Raw genomic sequence first — 20,452 nt, 5'->3', positions numbered from 1 at the left:
CCTTGACTCCTAACACTATTTATCTTTATCGGGCCCTTTAAAAATGGTCCAAAAATATTTTAAAATTATCCACTGACTAACAACCATCCATCAGACACCAATTCTATGTCAGGTTCTGAGCTGGGTGCTGGGGATATAAGAGAAATAAAGCACTATCCCTGCCTTCAGGAAGCTCAGAGTTCAATACTTGAGGCAGATAGATAAATACTTTGAATATAAATTCAATTAGTACTGTACTCAAACACTGGGTTTGGTCAGTGCAACAATGTGCAAGAGCTTAAGGAACAAGCAAAGTACAGAGCATTAAAATAACAATAATAATTTGGTATTTGAATTTTTAAAGCAATGAAGTGGTTAGGATGAGAAAAATCAGAACTTTGTTGGAATTCCTTATAATTTAATATTACTTTTATTTTTAATTACTTATTATTAAGGGGACAGGAGGCATTTCAGCCTTTTCAATCTTCAGAGCCTTTAAGTCCAGAGAAAAGTAGGGATGTTTGAGAACAATTGAGGGTTTGAAATTTAAAGAATTTTTTTTAAATATATTTTATTGATTTTTTACAGAGAGGAAGGGAGAGATATAGAGAGTTAGAAACATCGATGAGAGAGTTCCTTCGATCAGCTGCCTCTTGCACACCCCCTTCTGGGGATGTGCCTGCAACCAATGTGCATGCCCTTGACCGGAATCGAACCCGGGACCTTTCAGTCCGCAGACCGACGCTCTACCACTGAGCCAAACCGGCTTTGGTTGAAATTTAAAAAATTTGATGGCTACCTCCTAAGGAAGGAGTTGAGAATGACACTCAGGTTTCGGGGATGGGTAACGGGGAGGCTGCAGGTATCATCGGCCTACAGAGGGAATATTGGGGGCTCAGGAGAGGAGCTAATGAGTTTGTTTTGGAAAGGTAGCATCTAGATGAAAACACCCAGAAGTCACCAGATATATGGGCTGTCCAAACCCAGAATTTCCGTGTGCAACAAAGCCAGTAGACATAAATCAGCAGAAGCATCTTGGCAGGAGATCTGTCTAGAAGCTTCAGAGTGTGGTTGTGGAAGGGATGGACCCGGATGAGCTCACCTGGGGAATGGGGAAAGAAAATGAGGGAAAGCACGGGAGTGGAACTGCAGGAAGCCATACTTAGGGGGAGAGAAGTAATTGCTACTATAGAGACTGGGAAGGAACAGCCAAGAGGTAAGAAAAAAAAATAGCAATGTCCAAGAAGCTCAAGGAAGTGAAGTTTTTAAAAGGAATAATCCAAAGGATTCAAAGTCACAGATAGATAAAGGACTATAAAGATAGATGAAAGAGAAAAGGAAGGAAGAAAAGGGGGAGGGAGAGGGGAAAAGAAAAGCCAGCCACAGAAAGCAAGAGGGTGGTCCTTGGCTATCTTTCCTAGAGAGTTCCTTATGGGGACAGAAGGTGGACCGCAGGGAGTGATGGGTGGTCCAGAAAGTTGAAGACCCTCGGAAGAGAACTGACTTGTAAAAGAGGAAAAGAGATGGGATGGTAGCTAAAAGGTCAATGGGCCAAGAAGTTTGGTTAGCTTACTTCATGTTAAAGATTAAAGCCATTTATAGGCCAACAGGAAACCTAAGGAGGAAGAGTGAGTGATTGACAGTAGAGAGAGGGGGTCACTGATGGGAGGTCTCCAAGGAGACCAGGAGCAGGGGCAGAGGGAAGCCAGGCACAGATGGAAGGTGCTGAGCGAGGATCAAAGATGAAGGTGGGTGAGGAGGCTCTCCTTGTCAAATCCTTCCTTATGTTCATTTTATCCAGTCATCACTGGGCTGGGAAGGGAGATGGTTCAGCCCTGAGTGTCTTTTAAAGTCAACAATGTGAACACAACACAAAATGAATGTGCTTTCCCCTCGACTGTTCCAAATCCTGCAATCATCTGTCACCAAGTCCATTTCCAAATCTGTGTTGCTTTGCAAGGCCAGACAGCACATCTACATGCAGGGAAGGTTTAAAAAGAAAAGCACTGGAAGCAAGAGTAGGGCTGCCAGAGAGTAACACCCCTCCTCAAACCATTCACCAATCCCGACCCAACTTCTCTTCTGACCAAAGGAGCCGCTGGCAAGATGGGTCTCTGCAAGCAGGATTCCAGCAGCGCTTGTGTATGGCCCTTTTTCTTTCCCCAGGGGCATGGGGGCTAGGACAAGTCTAGCCAAGAAAATTGTTGGATCACAGACAGGGCCCGCTCAGGCCCCCTAAGCCTGAGGAGCATGGCCAGACCTGGACAAAGGGCTTCAAGGCCTGAGAGCCAGGAGCAGCGGCTTCCTCGCCGCCCCTGTGGCAAGTCTGGGTGACCGGCGGAGTCCTTCGGAGCCGCACAGCCAGTGGGTGTGGGTGTGCGCAAGGTTTGGCTCCTAGGCGCGCGCACCGCGGGCGCCCCTCTCTGGGCGTCAGCCGCTATGACGGCTCTGTCTCCTCCGAGAAACCGAGAAAGTCCGATCAAGTGGGGATGCGAGAGCTGGCTCCGACGCCCTCCCAGACCAGCAACCCTAACATCGCCGGCTAAGGAGCTGGCCACAGGGCCTGCGAGGAGCCACTCGCAAAATGTGGAGGTCACAGTGAGTCGGAGAGCTTGCCAGGGAAGGGACGCAGGGACGCACTTTCTGGGATGTTGCGGTGGCCGAGGCGAAGCCTTCAGAGGTTCCTTCGATCAGTGGTGTAAACCAAAACAAACCAGAAAAACCCAACCAGGCTCCAGCCAGAGGTGGCTCCAGCCAGATCCCGGGCAGCAGGTGTTTAGGTTGTCAGCCTCCATGCTAAATGACAAGGCGGGCCCCCAGGCTTCGTCCATTGGACCCGTCCCCCACCCGGGGAATAGGAACTTTCTAGGCTGTGGCTCCAGCTGAGCCTCAGAGGGGTGCAGGGGGTGAAATGGGGAGGCACCAGTTGAGGTCAGTATTCCCCACTTGGGGGCTGGATGCTCTGGAAGGGCCGCGTGCCTCTCCCGGTCCACCAGCTGCAGCCAGAAACCCGCGAAGTTCTGGCGGCGCCCGCCCGGTCTGCCCCCTCCCGGGCTCGGATGCCAGGAGCAGGTCCCGCCGCCGGTGCCGCCGCCGCTGCCGCAGCCCCAGCGCCGGGCTGCAGCAGGGCGCGGGAAAGGGCACTTTGGCGCGGAGCGGAACCGGTGGGAAGGTTGGTGGCGTGGAGCCTGCTGGAGGCACTCCCTCCCCAGCCCGTGGGCACAACCCCCACCCTCGCTTCCACGTCCTCGGCACCCCCAGCGCCCACCTGAGTTCTCCGGCAAAGCATCCCCGGGACCCCCGCCCGGGGCCCGCGCCCCCCGGCACCCCCTCCAAGCCCCGGGCGCGCAGAGGGGACTCCTGGGGAGGGGGTTGGCGGCCGCAGTCTCCGGGCGGCTACTGCGGGGCGCGGGCTCCATCCGCTGGGAAATGGGCGGGGGCGGGGCAGACCCTGCAGGCCCCCAGAATGGAGAGGGTGGGGGAGGGCTCCAGGAAAGTTTATCGGGGGGAAAGCCTTGCATCTGGCGGGGGCTGGGAGGCTGGAGAAACTGAAGCCACGATCCTGGTGCCCCGAAACCCCGGGAAGGGATGCCAGTCTCCCAGGCCCTACCCCGGCCGGATCCGGCCAAGTTGCAGCTGGGTTTGGGGGTAGCAGTGAGGGTGAGGGTAGGGGTGAAGACACTGATGGGGGGAGGGATGAGTGGGGGGGAGGGATTAGGCTGGGGCTAGGCGTGAGGGTGGGCGACGGGCAGAGTGGAAGGTGAAGAGGGAGAGAGGGCGGGCGGGGAAAGGGCCGGGGACGGGATCGGACTCGGGTGGGGCGCGCGGCGGCCGCCGGCTCCCCGCGGGGCCGGACTCACCCGCGGCGGCCGAGGCGCCGAGCAGCCCCCAGCTCAGCAGCAGCAGCAGCGGCGGCGGCGGCGTTGGCGGCGGCGGCGGGCGGCCCCAGCGGCTCCCCACGCCGGGCACGAGCGCCGACACCCCGGCTTCGCGGCGAGCCCTCCCCGCGGGGCAGCCGCAGCGCCCCGGCTTCGGTCTCCGCGAGCGCGGCATGGCTGGCCGGCAGCGCCGAGGGAGAGGTCCGCTCCCGCCGAGGAGAAAGGAGGTCAGGGGAGCTCCGGAGCTTTTTTTCTGTTCGGGGGGGAAAAAACCCCGGTACGCGGGAGCCTGGAGCTTCTGCGGCTGGAATGAACCAAGTGTCCGCCCGGCCGGGGAGAGGCGCGCTGCGCTCTCGGAAATGACTCCCTCCAATCCCGCTTCGCGGGGTTCGCGCTGGGGGGCGGGGGGGTGAATTATCCCCGGATTAATCACTCCCGAGCCGCTTCTCCGCCGCTCCAAATGGCCGGGGGTGGAGGCACAGCAAAAACATAAAAAAATAAAAATATATTGGGGAGTGGGTGCTCCTCTTCAGCGCCACCTCCGCCTCCAGAGGAGCCACAAATTACATTTTACGGGTTGTTTATTCCTTGTTTGTTCTACAACGGACCAGTTTCTTTTAAGTTCGGTTCTCTCGTCGTTTCCAAGATTGCCCATTAATATAAGCCCCGTGCACACACGCACACACGGTGATAGACACACGCGCGCGCGCACACACAGGCGGCGCGCGCGCGCGTACACACACACACACACACACGCACATACACACACACACGCCTTTCCCACGTTTAGAAACTGGAAGACTGTCTGGGGAAAGGTAACCAAAGAAGCACTCGGATCCCCACGTCAAGGCTTCTACAAGCCGATCTTGGGTAGTGGCTTTGAACTTGCAATATAGGGCTTGGGGGGGGGGGGGGGCGATGTGGAGGAGCCCTGGTTTACCGTAGCCTCAGACCCCATCCCCGGAGGAAGATGGGTGTTTGTGCTTAGAGATGGGCTGAGAATTGGGGGGCAGCTGGGGTGAAGGACCCGTTCGTTCTTTTGGCTCCGAATGGCCCTACCCCTGCCCTAAGACAAAAATCTCAGGATGGAGAGAGGAGTGCCTGTGTGCGCTGGGGGAGGGGGGGTTTAGGTTGTAGAAGGATGCTGCAAGAGTTACTTGTACAATTGGTACTCAAAATGAAATAACCAGACCCTGCTTAATGTTCACCACCCTCCCCCCCACCCCCCCACCCCCCCACCCCCCAGCCTTGGCCTCAAACCAGGCGAGTTTCTCCCAATGGCGTGAGTCGCCCTGCACCCCTCCCGCCCGGATGCTTCCGCCAAGCCCCGAGGGCTGAGCACCGGTCCCCACCCTATCCCCCACCCCCACCCGGTCGCCGGCTCGTTCTCCTCTTCCCCTAGGCTCCTCCGTCAGTCATGATGGCTCCCTCTCTGTCTAAACTCTCTGGCGAGAGAGAAGAGACGTTGGGAGGGGGCGGATGAGGGTACAGGGTGGGTCCAGGAGGGACAAGGCCCGGAGAGGAGGCCCCTGCTGGCTCGCCCAGCCGAAGAGCAGTCGCTGGTGAGCACGCCACCCCCTGTGCCAGAGGCACCCGAGAGAGGCAGCGCTGGGGGCTTGGGGTTTGGGCCAAACCCGAGCTCTGCGAGCGCAGGGCCCAGGAACCTGGGAATTTGCCGGGAAGAGCCAGGAAGGAGCAATAGGTTTGCCTATCCCAAGGGGGAAGGTGGTGGGCAGGGCCTGAGGAGTGGGTGTCTGCCCTTCCTTCCCAGAGCCACGATCTCCCAGCTCCCTTGATGCCTGTCTTCCTCCCCTCCCCTAGCCCAAGTTGATTCGTAGTCCTGCCTGAGCTCACCCCACAGTTGGGGGGACCACGGAGTGGCCCCTGGTCAGGGAGCTGCCTCAGACTCGCCAGCCCCACCCCCACCCCCAGCACACTTGCTTTCTCACCCCTCCTGAAGCTGCCTCGCTGGGTGCCAAGAACCAACCGAAGCAGTCAGCACTGCACTGTGAAAGGCCTGCTTTATATCCCCGGGGCAGTGGGGAGGGGCCTCGTCCTTCCCATTGTCCAGGCCCCAAGAGAGGGCTCAGCCAGCCCCACAGCCCAGGGCCTTACCAGACCTGAAGAAGGGGCAGAAGGACTGGCTGGGTGGTGAGTGGGTGGTGGCTTTGGGGGAGTGGGGTTGGAGGGTGGGGGGTGGGGTTGGCTGTTGGCAGGATCTTCCCTGGGGTGGGCCCCATGACTCCAAAGCTTGGGCCTACCCTCTCTCCTGCAGGGGGGGGTTCTCCAGCAAGAGGAGCTGGCAGACACTCAGCCCTCCCCTGCCGCCCACAGCTGGGCAGAAGAGAGTCTGGCTGCTCTATAATTCTGGGGCTCCAGGCCAGGGGACTTCCCCCACCCCCCTTCTCAGCCCCAGAACTTTGCTCTGTGGCTGCAACCTGCAGCTGATGTTTACCCCAAAACCCTCCAGGCAAAAGGAACATTTGTCATCTCTCTCCCTTGGGGCTACAGAGGACAGGGGTACCCTTTTTTATCCCTTGTAACTGGCCTGTGTACTCAATTCCCCCACCGTTCCTGCCTCTCTGATCTTCTGGGGTCTGTATACCTTTCCTGAGGCCGCCGGGGCTCTGGGCCCTGTGTCAGGCTGTGCTGTGGCAATGCAGAGATGCAGCGTGTGGCTGGCCTGGCAGGATGTGAGGCACAGATAGAAACCCCCACACAGCCCATACAGTCAGGCAGTGGTAATCACCACGGCAGGGGCATATTACAGGGCGTATCAGACAGCAAGCTTTTCCTGGACTTGGGGATCAGTAGGCTAATTTCAAGAGGGACCCTGAGGCCTGGATAGAAACTTTGACAAGGCGAAGATTGATTTACACAACAAATATTTATTCAGGATCATTACGTGCCGGACACTGCTAGATAATGAACATGCACCCCAGCGAACAGTTCCTGGCTTGTGAGGGCAGGAAATAAATAAACACATCAAACGTTACCAATGAAGAATGCCAGGGAGGAAAAGTTCATGGTGCTATGAGGAGGAAGGGGGTGAGGGGGCGAGGTGCCTTACATAGGAGACCTGTAAAGGCCATTCTGAGGTGGTGACTTTGAACGCGGGGTTGAAAATTAAGCAAGACAGCCACGCAAAGGGTTGGGGAAAGGGAGAAGACCCTAGGAGATGAGGATGGGGCCCAGGCCACATCATGAGGGACTCTCAGGGCATGGTGGGAGGTCAGCAATAGGCAGTGGGAAAACAGGAGGTATGTTAGTTTGTTAGGGCTGCCATTACAAAGTGCCACACACCAGGTGGCTTAAACGACAGCAAAGTATTTCCTCGCGGTTCTGGAGGCTAGAGGTCTGAGGTCAAAGTGTTGACGGGGTTGGTTCCTCCTGAGCCCTTTCCTTACAGATGGCCAGCTTCTCCTATGTCTTCACACGGCCCCCGCTCTGTGCATATCTGTGTCCAAAGGTCCTCTTTTTATAAGGACATCGGCCATGTTAGATTATGGCCCACCCTAATCCCATTTCAAGTTGATTACCTCTCTAAAACCATGTCTTCGCATACAGTACCACTCTGGGATGAGGACTGCAACCTACGAATTTTTTTTTTATTTTTATGTTTTTTTTAGAGTGACACAATTCAGCCCATACAGGAGGCAGGACTTTTTAGGTGGAGGAGATAGCCAGAATATGTATTTCAAGAAATATCAGTTACAGCTGTGCCTAGCGTGACTGCTTTCGCAGGAGAGACTCTGGAAAGGTGTCAGCTCTGAATACCATCAAGAAGTGGGTTTTCCGTTTCCTGGAAATAGGAACCAAGTGGCACAGCCTGGCAGGTAGTCTGACTTCCCTGTGGGTGAGGCACACATAGGAAAGGCAGGGGCAGGGAAAGGGAGGTTACTGCCGTCGTCTGAGCTGGAAGTGCTGTGGGCAAAGACAGAGGTGAGGCCCTAGGCATGTTTGCAGGGCAAGGAAGAGGCAGGTGTCCAAGAGATGATAACCTTGCCCGGGAGGATGTGGCTCTCGGCCCAGCCCCCACGGCTGGCTCCCTCCCTGCCCCTTCCATTCTCCCCAGGAGCCATGGGCAGCCATGGGGCAGGGTCACGGCCATGCTGTCACATTGCAGACAAAGCCCAGTGAGGTAGAGTGACTCACCAAGATAAGCCTAATATCCAGATAAGATTAGAGGTTTCCTTCAGGAAGAAAACAAGGCCTGGTGCTCAGGAGAACTCTGATTTGAGTAGGGGCTATACACTTGATGCCCTGAATTTTTTTTTTTTTTTTTAATGGTATGCTCTAGCAATGAGGGCAAGAATGGGGCCTGAAAGGGCTAGCAGAAGTGTAGAACAGGGTTACAGAGCAAAGGCCGGAGCTCAGAGGAAAAGCCAGGGTCTGAGTGGAAGATGGAGATTTAATTTTTTTTAAATATATATTTGATTGATTTTTTTTACAGAAAGGAAGGGAGAGAGATAGAGAGCCAGAAACATCAATGAGAGAGAAACATAGATCAGCTGCCTCCTGCACAAACCCTACCAGGGATGTGCTCACAACCAAGGTACATGTCCCCGACCGGAATCAAACCTGGGGCCCTTCAGTCTGCAAGGTTAATGCTCTATCCAGTGAGCGAAACCGGCTTCGGAGATTTAATTGTTTTTAATTTTTAAAAAATATATATTTGTATTGATTTCAGAAAAGAAGAGGGAGATTAGAAACATCAATGATGAGAGGGAATCATTGACTGGCTGCCACCCACATGCCCCCTGCTGGGAATGGAGCCCACAACCTGGACTTGTGCCTTTGGTGGGGAATCAAACCTGGGACCCTCAGTCGCAGGCTAATGCTCTATCCACTGAGCCAAACCAGCTAGGGCGAGGGAGCAAGATTAGGCAGAAGCTAGTATTTCCCAAGGGTAAGGCTCTCACTGAGATGACAGTGATCTGCTTCTTAGGAAAAGGTGACAGAAGGGGTTTAGGGAAAAAAGCCCAGAACAAACGGTAGGGAGGCTGTGGGCCTCAACAACCAGGAGGGACAATTGAGAAGAGGCCACAGTCTGTGTCCTTCCTCAAGTGCTACTGAATGCAGAGGCCACCGGATTGTGATATTTCTAGCAGAAAGTTCTCCATTTGTGCGACAAGGAAAGGGACAGAGCTCATGCCTGTAGCAAGAGAGGTCAATTTTTTTTTCCTACTTGTCAGAGGCCATAATGCACAGGAGAGGGTCCATTCCAGGCTCTCATCTCTCCTTGAATTCCTCCAATCAGCTATGCATCCTGCCTCCTCACGCTCTTTCCTCTGACTGCAAAGCCATCCCCCCTCTCACAGTATGGAGTAAATGATTCCAAATCATCACTAGGCTCAAGTGTCACCTCGCCCAAGGGTCTCCTCCTCCAGGTATCCTTTTCTAAACGCCCACACCCCTGCTGGCTTAGATGCCCTTTGCAGCTTGGACAGCCAGCTGGGCACCAAGAAGGTGGGCTTCCCCTTCCATACTACAGAGCCATGCTTGTTGCCCCCGAGGGGACCTTTGGCAGTGCCTGCAGACATTTTTGATTGTCACCTCTGGCATGTAGTGGGTAGAGGCCAGGGATGCTGCTAAACATTCTACGATGCCCAAGGAAGTTTCCCTATGCCCCTCAAAAATGATTTGGCCCAAAATGTCAATAGGGCTGAACTGTCACTGGAAAGCGGCTGCCTGGCCAGGACTGCATTCTCAGGTCCCCTTTGCAGTGGGGTGCGGTCTTAAAACGAGGTTCTAGCCAAAAGGAATGCAAGTAGGATTGGTGTGTGTGACTTAGAGGCTTTCCCCCTAAAATCCTCCCACTCTTCCTCCTCCATCTGCTGGAGGTTGGGGGTGTTAGTTATTGAGAAAGTAGTTAATTACTCTGGGAGAAATGCAGGATGTGATGGAAATGAGATGGGCCCCTAGGTCAGCCTGGCGGGAGGGACAGGGAGAAGTGGCACTTCCCGGGAAGGAAGCAGTGTGGTCCAAAGCTGGGAGGTAGATGGCATGACGGATGTGTGCTCTTCCGGAGGTCCCAGGTGCTGGTGGAAGGGCGGGAGGGGCACTACACCTCTGTCCTCTGAGTCTCCAGACTCTGAAACTGTGGCCTTTCTTGTGTCCCCCAGCAGACTGGGAGCTCCTTAAATGACAGAAAACTTCTCCTCAAGAGCCTCCTGAGTCCCCAGTGCTTGGGGTCTGATATTCCCTCCTCTTGGATGTCCCTGAGGAGGCTCTGCCCCAGGCTACTCATGACTGAATTCACCCACTTCTAACCCTTCAGCACTTCCTGCCTCTCTGCCAGTCCTCCATCTCAGGTGTCAGCTCTTACAGGCAACTATGTCCACCCAGTTCCTGAGCCAGAAACCCCTCTAACTCAGCCCCCACGCCCAGGCAGTCCCCGAGTTCTGCCTCCTTAACAGCTCCAGATCCTAGCCAGGGCCCACTGCCTCTCTGGTCCCTTGTCACAGCTGCAGAACAAGTGCCCAACTCTATTCTTGCCCCATTCAAGTTATCCCTCTCTTTGCCACCAGTTATCTTTTAAAACACTAACCCACCCTAGCCAGTTTGGCTCAGTGGATAGAGCATCGGCCTGCAGACCAAAGGGTCCTGGGTTCCATTATGGTCAAGGGCACATACCTTGATTGAGGCTCCTCCCCAGCCCGGGCCTCTGATCAGGGCTCAGGCAAGAGGCAACCAATGGATGTGTTTCTCTCACATCAATGTTTCGCTCTGTCTTTCCCTCTCTTTTCCAGTGTCTCTAAAAATCAATGGAAAAATATGCTGGGGGGAGGATTAACATAAACAATAAACAAATAATAATAATAAAAAAAAAACACTAACCTGATTTCACAGCTCCTCTGCCTTCCCCAGCTGTTTCCCCAAGGCCTACAGAGGGAATCCAAGCTCCCTGCTAGCTTCTCCCTACAAGAGCCTCCATGGCTGCCTCTGCCTGCCCCTCTAGCCCCTGTTTCCACACTCCCCATCCCCTGTGTTCCAGCCATTTGCAGGTCCTTGCACCCCTGATATAGCCATGCTCTCTCTCTTTGCCTCTGAGCTTCTGTGTGTGCTGTTCCCTTTGCCTGGAATGATCTCCTCCTGTGCCTGGCATTTTCTTATTTGTCCTTCAAAACTCAGTCCGGGTGTCAGTTTTACAGGCAACCTCCACCAGTGCCATTCAGAGTGCCTGGCACATGGTGGGCATTCAGCAGGTCTTAGCTGAATGGATGGATGGATGGATGGATGCATGGAAGCTTGAGTAGGTGCTCAGTAATGTTTGTGGAACGGACCCAAAGGTGTCTCTCCTAGACTTCATTATCTGAGTTCCTGAAAGAAGTGCCTTCTCTGTGTTATGATTTAATGTTATGCTGTCTTCAGAGAACCGTGATGTGAGAAACTGACCAATGTAATGGCATTTCTGTCTTTATGAAAACAGAATTGAATGTATTGCCCACTCTGTCACTAAGTGTCCTTTATAAAAGGGCTCATGATAAATTCATGCTTGGGGTGATTTCCAGGAAACATTTTGTCTCCGCAGATGAAGACGTGTATTTTCTGCCATCAGAAAATAAAAACTCTGTCTTCCAATGTGTTTCCATTTTTTGCTTGGGTTGACAAATAGGAATGCCGAGTTTTATTACCTTATTATCTCCATGTGTTCTGGCCAATTCAGGCGCCTGAAAGTAGCAACTCTTTCTGCTTTCTTTAGATGGAGGCAGCTCTGGCTTTATTTTTTGATGCCATAATTTTTACTTTTTAATCTAAAAGCATCTCAGCAGTCAACTAGTATAAATCTTAAAGGAATGCATGTTGGTGATGGCATCCTTGCATGAAGTTATGGCAGGAAGGGCAGAACACCAACCTTCTAGTTGAGAAGGACCCCATATAGAGCCTCTCCAGGAAATGTCGGGGCACCTATCATGGCAGGGGCTGGCAGGAAGGCCAAAGGAGGAAGCAAAGGGCCAGTTGGATTCTGACTCTGTTGCTACCTTACTGGGCCTCCACTGACAAATTATATTCTTTTCCTCCTCCAACTATGGCTTTCCTTTTCCCTAAATTTATATTTTTTAAAAATGTATTTTTATTGATTTTAGAGAGGAAGGGAGAGGGAGAGATATAGAAATATCAATGATGACAGAGAATCGTTGATTGGCTGCCTCCTTCTTGCCCCCTACTAGGGACTGAGCCTGCAACCCAGGCATGTGCTTTGACTGGAAATTGAACCGTGACCTCCTGGTTCATAGGTCGACTCTCAACCACTGACCTACACCAGCCTGCCTCCTTTTCCCTAACTTTAAATAGAGAGCTCCAAGGCTGCCATTTCACATGAATGGCTAATACTAACAAGAATAATCGGTATATTTTTATGAGGGCATACTGTGAGCCAGGCACGGCACTGAGAACTTTACATGGATGTCCCCATTTGAACCTCTCCCACTCTGAACCTGCATTGTTTCTATCTTTTTGCAGATGATGAAATGCCAGAGAAGTTAAGCATGTGCAAAGCTACCTTTCAGTGAGTAGCAGAGCAGGAATTCAAAGTCATGAATGTCAGCTGCTGCCGCCCATGCTCCTAACACTGTCCTCCCACGTGGACAACAAATGGAGGCAACAATAGGGGGTGAAATCCCTTGGGAAATGGTAGGGGTGGCTGATGGTATTGCCAGGAGAGAGGAACCACAGAGTCACAGCTTTGCTTCTAGAACATTCGTGTCCTTTGCAAAATCCTGGGCAATGGCTGGCTGCTTCACAACAGTGTCCAGTTGCTGAGACAACACTCAGGAAGCCCCACTCCCATGGCCGCCCCCTCTTCTCCCTCCAGTTCTGATATTTAGCCCCTCGAGGACAGTTGCCTGAAAGCTCCCTCTGCGGGGCCTCGCCTCTGGGCAGTTTGAGCCATTAGTCATCATCAACATGGCAAACAAAGGGTCTCCATGGTTTTCAGGGCCCTAAAAAGTTTGAGGCCTGAACGCGTTATGATTGGCTTCATAACACAAAGAAGAAAACAGCAGCGTTGACATCAGTAAATATTTCATTAAATGCAAATGTAACATTATGGCAACTCCATTAACTGTTGAATTTAATCGTCATAAAAATTTCATTATGTTTGATGACAATTTGTAGGTTGGCGCGTTTGCTCACCGTGCCAGGTTTCCCGGGTAGGCACCAAGATTGGGGAGAAATCACAGTAGACCATACATTAAATAAATTACTCATGGCCCCAAATTTTCAAAAGCAAAATGGCAAAAATCTTTTCAATTTTCTTTGACAACTGCAAAGTGATGTTTACGGTGGGAGGTGCTGCGTGTTTCAAGTATGTTAGAGGAGGGAGAGGGCTGCAAGGCTTAGGGCCTATGAGGGACTTGAAAGAGCCCTTTGGCATGCTCTCCTGAATTTCCCCCAAGCCATGCTTGTCTCGTGATGGAAGCCAGGTGAGTAGGGGCTTTGGCTGCAGAATAGGTAGGGAACATTGCTTCCTCCTGAGGTTTTCTTGGTTCCAAAATAGAAATGCAAGAATCCTAGAATCCTAAAAATGATAGCTAACATCGAAACCAAGGATAGAGCGTCAGCCTTTGGACTGGAAGGTCCCAGGTTTGATTCCGGTCAAGGGCATGGTTGTGGGCACATCCCCGGGGGTGTGCAAGAGGCAGTTGATCGATGATTCTCATCGATGTTTCTAACTCTCTATCCCTCTCTCTTCCTCTCTGTAAAAAATCAATAAAATATATATTTTTAAAAATGATAGCTGACATTCATTGGGTCCATAGCATGTCCCAGACGAACTATTGTAAACCCTATATGTGTATTGTCTCTGTTGTCCCAAACAATTCTATAAGGTCAGTATTTTATTAACCCTATTTCACAGATGAACAAACTGAGGTCTTAGAGTTTACTCAACCTGCCCAGGGGAATAGACGTCATAAGGGGTAATTTCAGAATTTTTCCAAATTAAAAATAATGAACAGATGAAATGGTGCCCATGACCACTTCAATCTCTAAAAAAGGCAGGGAGCAGGCCCACTTTCTTCACTATCCTCTCTTCAGAACCTTGAACACTACTAGGCACATAGATATCTATGGGCTGAAGGAACATAATTACAGGTTGAGCAGAGGCTGGACTAGCTCAGTTTTCCCACACCTGCTGTGTACCAGGTACCTATGGGATGCTTTACTCTCCTCACTAGCCGGAGATGATGTCTAGGCAGAGGTCTTATTCATCTCCCAGCACCCCGCCCCCCCCCCCCCCAGCCCCCGCCACCTTGCACAATCTTGATCCATAAAAAGGCTTAGTTGATGATTCGAGTCCATTTCTCCATCACAGAGCAATTTCACAGTACAGCTAAAGCTCTCCCTTCCTATACACCGCACAAAATCTGTTATTTAAAAACTCCAGTGGCACACGTCTCAATGTAATCATCAAGGAAATGAATATACAGCATTTTCTGTGCCCGGTGTGGTTCTTGGGACCTCCCCTGTGTGAAGTCATTACTTGGGAATAAAACATCTACAACAACTCTGCAAAACAGGTGTGTGTTTTTCTTATTATCATCCCATTTTACAGATGAGGAGACCAAGTGTTATGAGCTGAGTGCTGTCTCCTCTCAAATTCCTATGTGGTAGCCCTCTCCCCCAGTACCTCAGAATGTGACTATTTTGAGATGGGACCTTTACATGGTGGTTTTAAGGTAAAACAAGGTCATCAGGGTGGGCCCTAATCTATATAATATGACTCGTGTCCTTGGAAGAAGAGATGAGGACACAGGCCTGCATGAAAGGAAGACCTTGTGAAGGCACAGGGAGAAGATAGTATCTAAGTCTAGCTGAGCTTCAGAAGGAACCTACCCTACTGACACCTAGATCTTAGACTTCTGGCCTCCAGAACGGTGAAGGAATACATTCCCTGGTGTTAAGCCCTCCATCTGTAGTACCTTTTTATGGCAGCCCTAGCAAACCAATACACCGAGGCACAGAGTAACCTGCCTAAGCCTGCGGTGCCAGAGAATGGGAACTCAGAATATGAACCTGGGTAGTCTAGTTCTGGAGTCTATTAGGTTTGGGATCATGAAGATGTTCTCTGTGCTGTCTAATATGGTAGCCACATAAGGCCCTTGAAACGTGGTCAAAGTAACTAAGAAACTGACATTTTTCATCTATATTAAAATGAAATAAGAAAGTAGTAGCCACCGGTGGCAAGTGGCTACCATATTGGACATAACTTTGTTTCTAAGTATATCACTTAAGTTTTTTTTTTGTTTTGTTTTGTTTTTTTTGCAGAACCTTCCAGAAACCTCCCCCGTGTGCTCCAAACAAAACACACTCCTGTCTTTGTTCCCCGCCCTGCTGTATTTTAGAGTGAGCTGGCTAACTTTCCAGAACCCTGCAGCCTGGGTGATGCAGGGACCTTAGAGTTCTGCTCCAAACATGGGTGGGAGCCAACCAAATGCCAAACAGCACAAACACTGAGTGACATTTTCAGAACTATTAATATTTCATCAGAAATGATCACTTTTCCTTTAAATATACTATTTTCAAAGGTTTTTCTACATTCCTAAAACTATGTTACTCAGTCTAGGTCCTTGGAATTTTCCCCAAAGGAACACATTTTCAATTTTATAGTAAAAATCAAAGGGGAATGAAGCTCAGATTTCAAAATTTAGTCAACATTTCCAGGAACTTGGGCCTTCTGTAAAGAGCAAGGTTGTGTATTGGGCATTACAGTATGCCCAGCACTTTCTGTACAGTTTATTATTAATTTATCCAACACACATTTATTGAGTGCCTACAAGGTGCCGCAAGTGTGATCTTTATAATAATTTATTAACACCGTTTTACGAAAAAGAACTCCTCCTCATCCTCTGTTTCATCTCCAATGTGACCTCCTCAGAGAGATCTGCCTGGACCACCGTCTCAAGCTGCCACTGTTCCTCTCCCCATGGCCTGGCTTTGCTGGTGAGTTTTCCTTAGAGCCCGTCTATCATCTGTAATCACTGCTCATTTATTTGCTTGGTGAGTTTGTGATGTATCTCCCTACACTACAGTATAGGCTCCATGAGAGCAGGGACCACACCAGTTTTGTTCACCTGCAGGCTTCCTCAGGGCCCAGCAACTCACCTGGACAGAGGAAGGGCTGCATCAGTATTTGGAAAATGAATGAGTGAAGTGAAGAATTGGTAGAGTCACACAGGTAGGAATAAATACCATTGTGAGGATTCAAACCTGCACCCACAGGCTGCCATCTTCTCTATTCCCATCTATTACTGCCCATCCTCTTGCTCTTCCCTTGCTGTGAAATACTGAAGGCACCACCTCTGGCTCCTGTGGCCAAAGACCCTAGGCAGAAAGAGATGCTGTGTCCTTTCTGAGTTTAGCCCCTTCGGAGAGGGGAGGAGGCCATCGAGCAGCAAACATAACCTAGTGCTTCTCTCTGCACCTCTGTCTGGTCCCTGGCCCCCACTCCCACCGGCGCACCGCCCACCTACTACTGGAACTTGAACCCAGCGCGGAGGGGATGGTCTGTCCCAGCGTCTGAGAGTGAGGGGGTGGGGTGGGAGTGGGAGTTGTGGGGTGGGATGGGGAAGTGGGGGGAGGGGTGGGAGTGAGAAGGCTGGGCTTGAATCCTAGCTCCTCCCTCATGGGGAGCCTTGGACACACCCCCTTTTTTTACTTTGATGCTCGGTTTTCTCAAAGGCAGAACTTTACAAAGCAGTGGCACTACATGCGCCTGTTTTGATCGAACGTGACAACACAGAAAGTCCCGCGCTTGGCACTCAGTGAGCGCCAATGTGAACGGCAGTGAAGGGTAAAAACCGGGCGATCGAGATGCAGGGCCCCTGGCAGGCACCGAGGTGTGTGCGGAGCGGCATGCAGGCACCCTTGACTTCTAAAAGAGGAAAGCGCTCTGGGTCCTCTGGGCGCCCATTCACCCCCATCCCGCCTGCGACTCCGAACCCGGGCGTCCCGCGCACCCAGCCGTTGGGTCTGCACCCGCAGAGGAGTTCCAGCGCTGGCGGACAGGAGGGAAGGGAAGGGTGTGGGAGCCGCCAAGCAGGACCGCTCCCTTTCAAGGCGTGGCAGGTGCCTGCTGGGGGCGTCGGCGGGGCAGACTGGGGGCTCTGGGCACTTTCCCGCCTGGGGCTGGAGCGGGGCCAGGCAGGGGAGAGTGGGACGAGCAAGGCGGGGCTGGGGCGGCTGGGAGAGGCCGTTGGCCCTCAGGGTGCGCGGGGATCTCTGGGAAGGCCCCTGTGAGCGCCCCAGGGGAGGGCTCCTGCCCTCCAGGTGCCCAGCCCAGTGCCAGGCCCTCCCCCAGCCACCCCCAGGTTTATGGGGTGAGAATGGGCTGAGCCCCAGGCGCTGTAGGGTGTCCCAGGTGTGTGGCAGGCAAGGGGGCGCGCCGGGGATTCTGGGAGAGCCCTCCCTTCCCCTCCACCTGTTCCCAGATGTCATTCTGCCCACCCAGGCCCCTGGTTCCTGACTCAGGGGGATTCCAAGGTTACTAAGCTACTGGTTTTTGTTGACTTTTAAACGTTTCCTTCTCAGGGAGAGGGGGAGAGGCACAAAGGTCAGCAAGGGAGCAAAGAAAAAACAAATCAAAATAAGCTCCCCCTCCCTAAAAGGAAGCTGACCTCCATCCACCACCGGCACACAGATCAGATCAGAGGCCTCTGAACAGAGTCACCTTGCTGGAGCGAAGAGCCAGACAGAACTGAACTGCTTCTGCCCCATCCTCATCCCCCTTTCTGGTGAATGAAGGGTGGTGGTGGATGGTCGCCCTGCCTGCGAGCCCTGGGTGGACAGAGGGGCTTCCGGAAAGACAGGAGGAGGATGGCCAGTGGAAATGGGCTCCCTTCGTCCTCGAGCCTGGTGGCCAAGCGCCCCTCTGCCCTGGGCCCGTTCCCCAGATACATCTGGATCCACCAGGATACCCCCCAAGACAGCCTCGACAAGACCTGCCATGAAATCTGGAAGAGAGTTCAGGGCTTGCCCGAGGCCTTGCAGCCCCTGACCCTGAAGGAGCAGCTCTCTGTCCCCGTGGTTGGGACCCCGACAGACAACGGGCTCAGCTTCCAAGAAGAGTGAGTGTCCCCCTCCACAGCTGGCACCAGGGGAGGAGGGAGGACACGAGGTCAGACCTTCTGGGGCAATGTTCTGCCCATTCTTCATTCTGCTAAACCCTAAGGGCTGTATGTTTTACAGCCCCTCCCCCGTGGTCTCTTTAGAAGAAGAGTGAACTAGGGTCCTGAAGTTACCTGGGTGAAGGGCCAGGCCGAGGCGCTCTCTGCTGCCTCTTCACCAGCCCTCTGAGGGGATGGTTTTCCTCCTAATGTAAGGTGACCAGATGTCCCGCTTGTGGTGGGACAGTCCCGATTTTTGGAATTTGTTAAAAATCGGGACTGTCCCGCCAAAAGCGGGACGTCTGGTCACCTTAGGCATAGTCAACCAGAGGTGAATCTGAGGGCCTTGGAAAATCACCTGGGCCAGGACCAAGGGTAAGATGCCCATGGCTTTCCCCAAAGGCAACTAGAAGATTCCTTCCCCCTTCCACCTCCAAAGACTAGGCCTTGGCACAGATGCGTCTGGTGGTTTTAAACCACATCTGGAATTCCCTAATACAGGGAGCAGCTGTCCCATTCAGACTCCACAGAAGCTGCGGCAAGAGCGCACATCAAAATATTTACTGGGAAGGCACTGACATATTCAGAGGACATAATAGAAAATTAAAGTGTGGGGAAATGGCCTGAAATAGCCCGTTTCCTGGATGGGAAATCCTGGCCTGGGGAACACAGAGCTAGCTGTTTCTCCACCAGGACAAAAGCTGAGCAGATATGGTTGGGGATAGATATTCACAAGGAGAGGAAGGGGGGAGGGGGGGGGGCTCCTTAAGAAAAGCACGTGAACTACTGAGCACTTGTTCAATGCTTTGCCTCTTCAAGGTGGACCGCAAATATTAATTAATCCTCCAGGACCTCTATGAGACAGGTAGTAGCGTCCCCATTTTACAGATGGATTAAGTGTTAATAATTAAGTGCTAATTAAAGACTAAGTGATAATTAAGTGTTGCCGGTTCCAGCACATGCTCCGGCTCAGTTCAGAGCTGCTCTGAAGTGGGGGAACCATTCAGGCAATTATCTGCTGCCTCTGGTCTCAGGGATTTCTAGGCGAGAGCTAAGAAAGGAAAAAAAAAAAAAAGTATAACCACCACCCAGGCCCGCACTGCCTGCCATCCCTTTTGGGCTGCAGACAAAGGTGCAGGCACGTTGGCTGCCATTGCTTTCCCTACCCCATGCTCAGTAGGATATGGCTAGGATGGAATGGCTTGCCTGCTGCCAAAATTTTTGCTGCCCAGCCCCAGAGCAAGTGGCACTGAACCCCTGGCCCCTGCCCATTGCCATCTGCTCTGGGACAGGGTCTTGGCAGGGGATCCACGGGGCTGTGGTCAGGCTCTCAGAGGCCAAGAAGCCGATGGTCCACTTGGTGCACCAGGGTCAGTGGCAATTTCCAGTAGATGGCACCCTCCCTGCCAGGTCACACCTAGCTAATGGAGACAGGCTCTACTTCCAGTCTGCACTTGGCCTGAAAGCGAACTGACGCGCACCTTTGGCCAGTTGCTTAATTCCATTTGGCCTTGTTTTTCTCATCTGCAAATTGAGGGTGATATGCCCTGCCTTGTCCACCTCAGAGCCGATAATGAGGATCCGATGTGATGGGAGACAGGAGACTGAGCACTGCATTATACAAATGAAGCTGTCCTTAAATGGACTCCCAGGATTGGGCTTGGTTGTTGTTGTTGGTTTCGATCTCGGAGTTTTTACATTGTGCTCTTAGACTCTAGGGTGCTGTAAGGGCCATCCTGGGGTCAAGTGGCCTGGTGGCGGGGCCCTAATCCCCCATTCAGCCAGAGCTGTTCTGCTTTTATAGCTTTTACTCTACTGAAGTTCGGAGTAAAGATTGCGTTTGAAAAAAAAAAAAAAAAAAAAAAAAAAAAGGGCTCTGTTACTGAGAAAAGAGCTGGGAAACCACTGACTTAGATGAATAAACGATATAATCGTGTAGATATCAGCCAAGCAGAACACAATGAGCTATTCTTGAAAGAAAGGCAGCTGAGATGGTGGAGTCAGATAACTGGTTTCAGATAGTATTGCAGCCCGGAGCCAGCTGCGGGGTTGTCTAATGTATGTGCGTTTCAGTTTCCTCATCTGCCAAACGGAGATGATTACCATGCACTTCATTACGCTGTTGGGATGATTAAATGGGATATTTAAACATTCTTGGTAATAACTAGGGGCTTGCAAAAATTCCTTGTAAATGATGATGCTGTTGATTCCTTCAAGCCCTACAATTATTATTCTGGGTAGGTACTATTTTAAATACCCCCTCTTTTTACTTTTCATTATGCAAATCTTCAAACCATCAAATAGAATAGTATAGGGAATGTCTGTGTGTCTGTCACTGAGCTTCCTTATCAAATTTGTGCCATTCGGGTTTCAATTTCTCCTTCCCCTGTTTTGAAATGAAATCCTTTTTACACATGAGGTAACAAGTTTGGAGGGATTAATGTCTTTTTATTTATTTATTTATTTATTTATTTTTATTTTTTATAT

At 51.8% G+C, this 20,452-nt stretch overlaps 2 protein-coding genes across 9 annotated transcripts in view; one reads left to right on the top strand and one right to left on the bottom strand.

Annotated features, from left to right (window-relative positions):
- Positions 1-4,160, bottom strand: part of CSMD2 (CUB and Sushi multiple domains 2) — a 541,275-nt gene extending 537,115 nt beyond the window's left edge. For all 8 annotated transcript variants that reach the window (XM_084873018.1, XM_084873017.1, XM_084873019.1 and 5 more), the window contains exon 1: positions 3,840-4,160. In XM_084873018.1, coding sequence (XP_084729144.1) covers positions 3,840-4,032 — 193 coding nt within the window. In that variant the 5' untranslated portion in view covers positions 4,033-4,160. The remainder of the gene's footprint in view (positions 1-3,839) is intronic.
- An 11,558-nt stretch (positions 4,161-15,718) lies between these two features.
- Positions 15,719-20,452, top strand: part of LOC311616194 (uncharacterized protein C1orf94) — a 38,794-nt gene continuing 34,060 nt past the window's right edge. Inside the window, exons 1-3 of the mRNA XM_084871341.1 lie at positions 15,719-15,803; positions 15,941-16,038; positions 17,391-17,926. Of these exons, the coding sequence (XP_084727467.1) occupies positions 17,598-17,926 (329 nt within the window). The 5' untranslated portion in view covers positions 15,719-15,803; positions 15,941-16,038; positions 17,391-17,597. The remainder of the gene's footprint in view (positions 15,804-15,940; positions 16,039-17,390; positions 17,927-20,452) is intronic.

The sequence above is a fragment of the Pipistrellus hanaki genome (assembly GCF_964339955.1).
Source record: "Pipistrellus hanaki genome assembly, chromosome: 2".
NCBI classification, from domain to species: Eukaryota; Metazoa; Chordata; class Mammalia; order Chiroptera; family Vespertilionidae; genus Pipistrellus; species Pipistrellus hanaki.
This window is presented reverse-complemented; position numbering and strand designations above follow the sequence as displayed.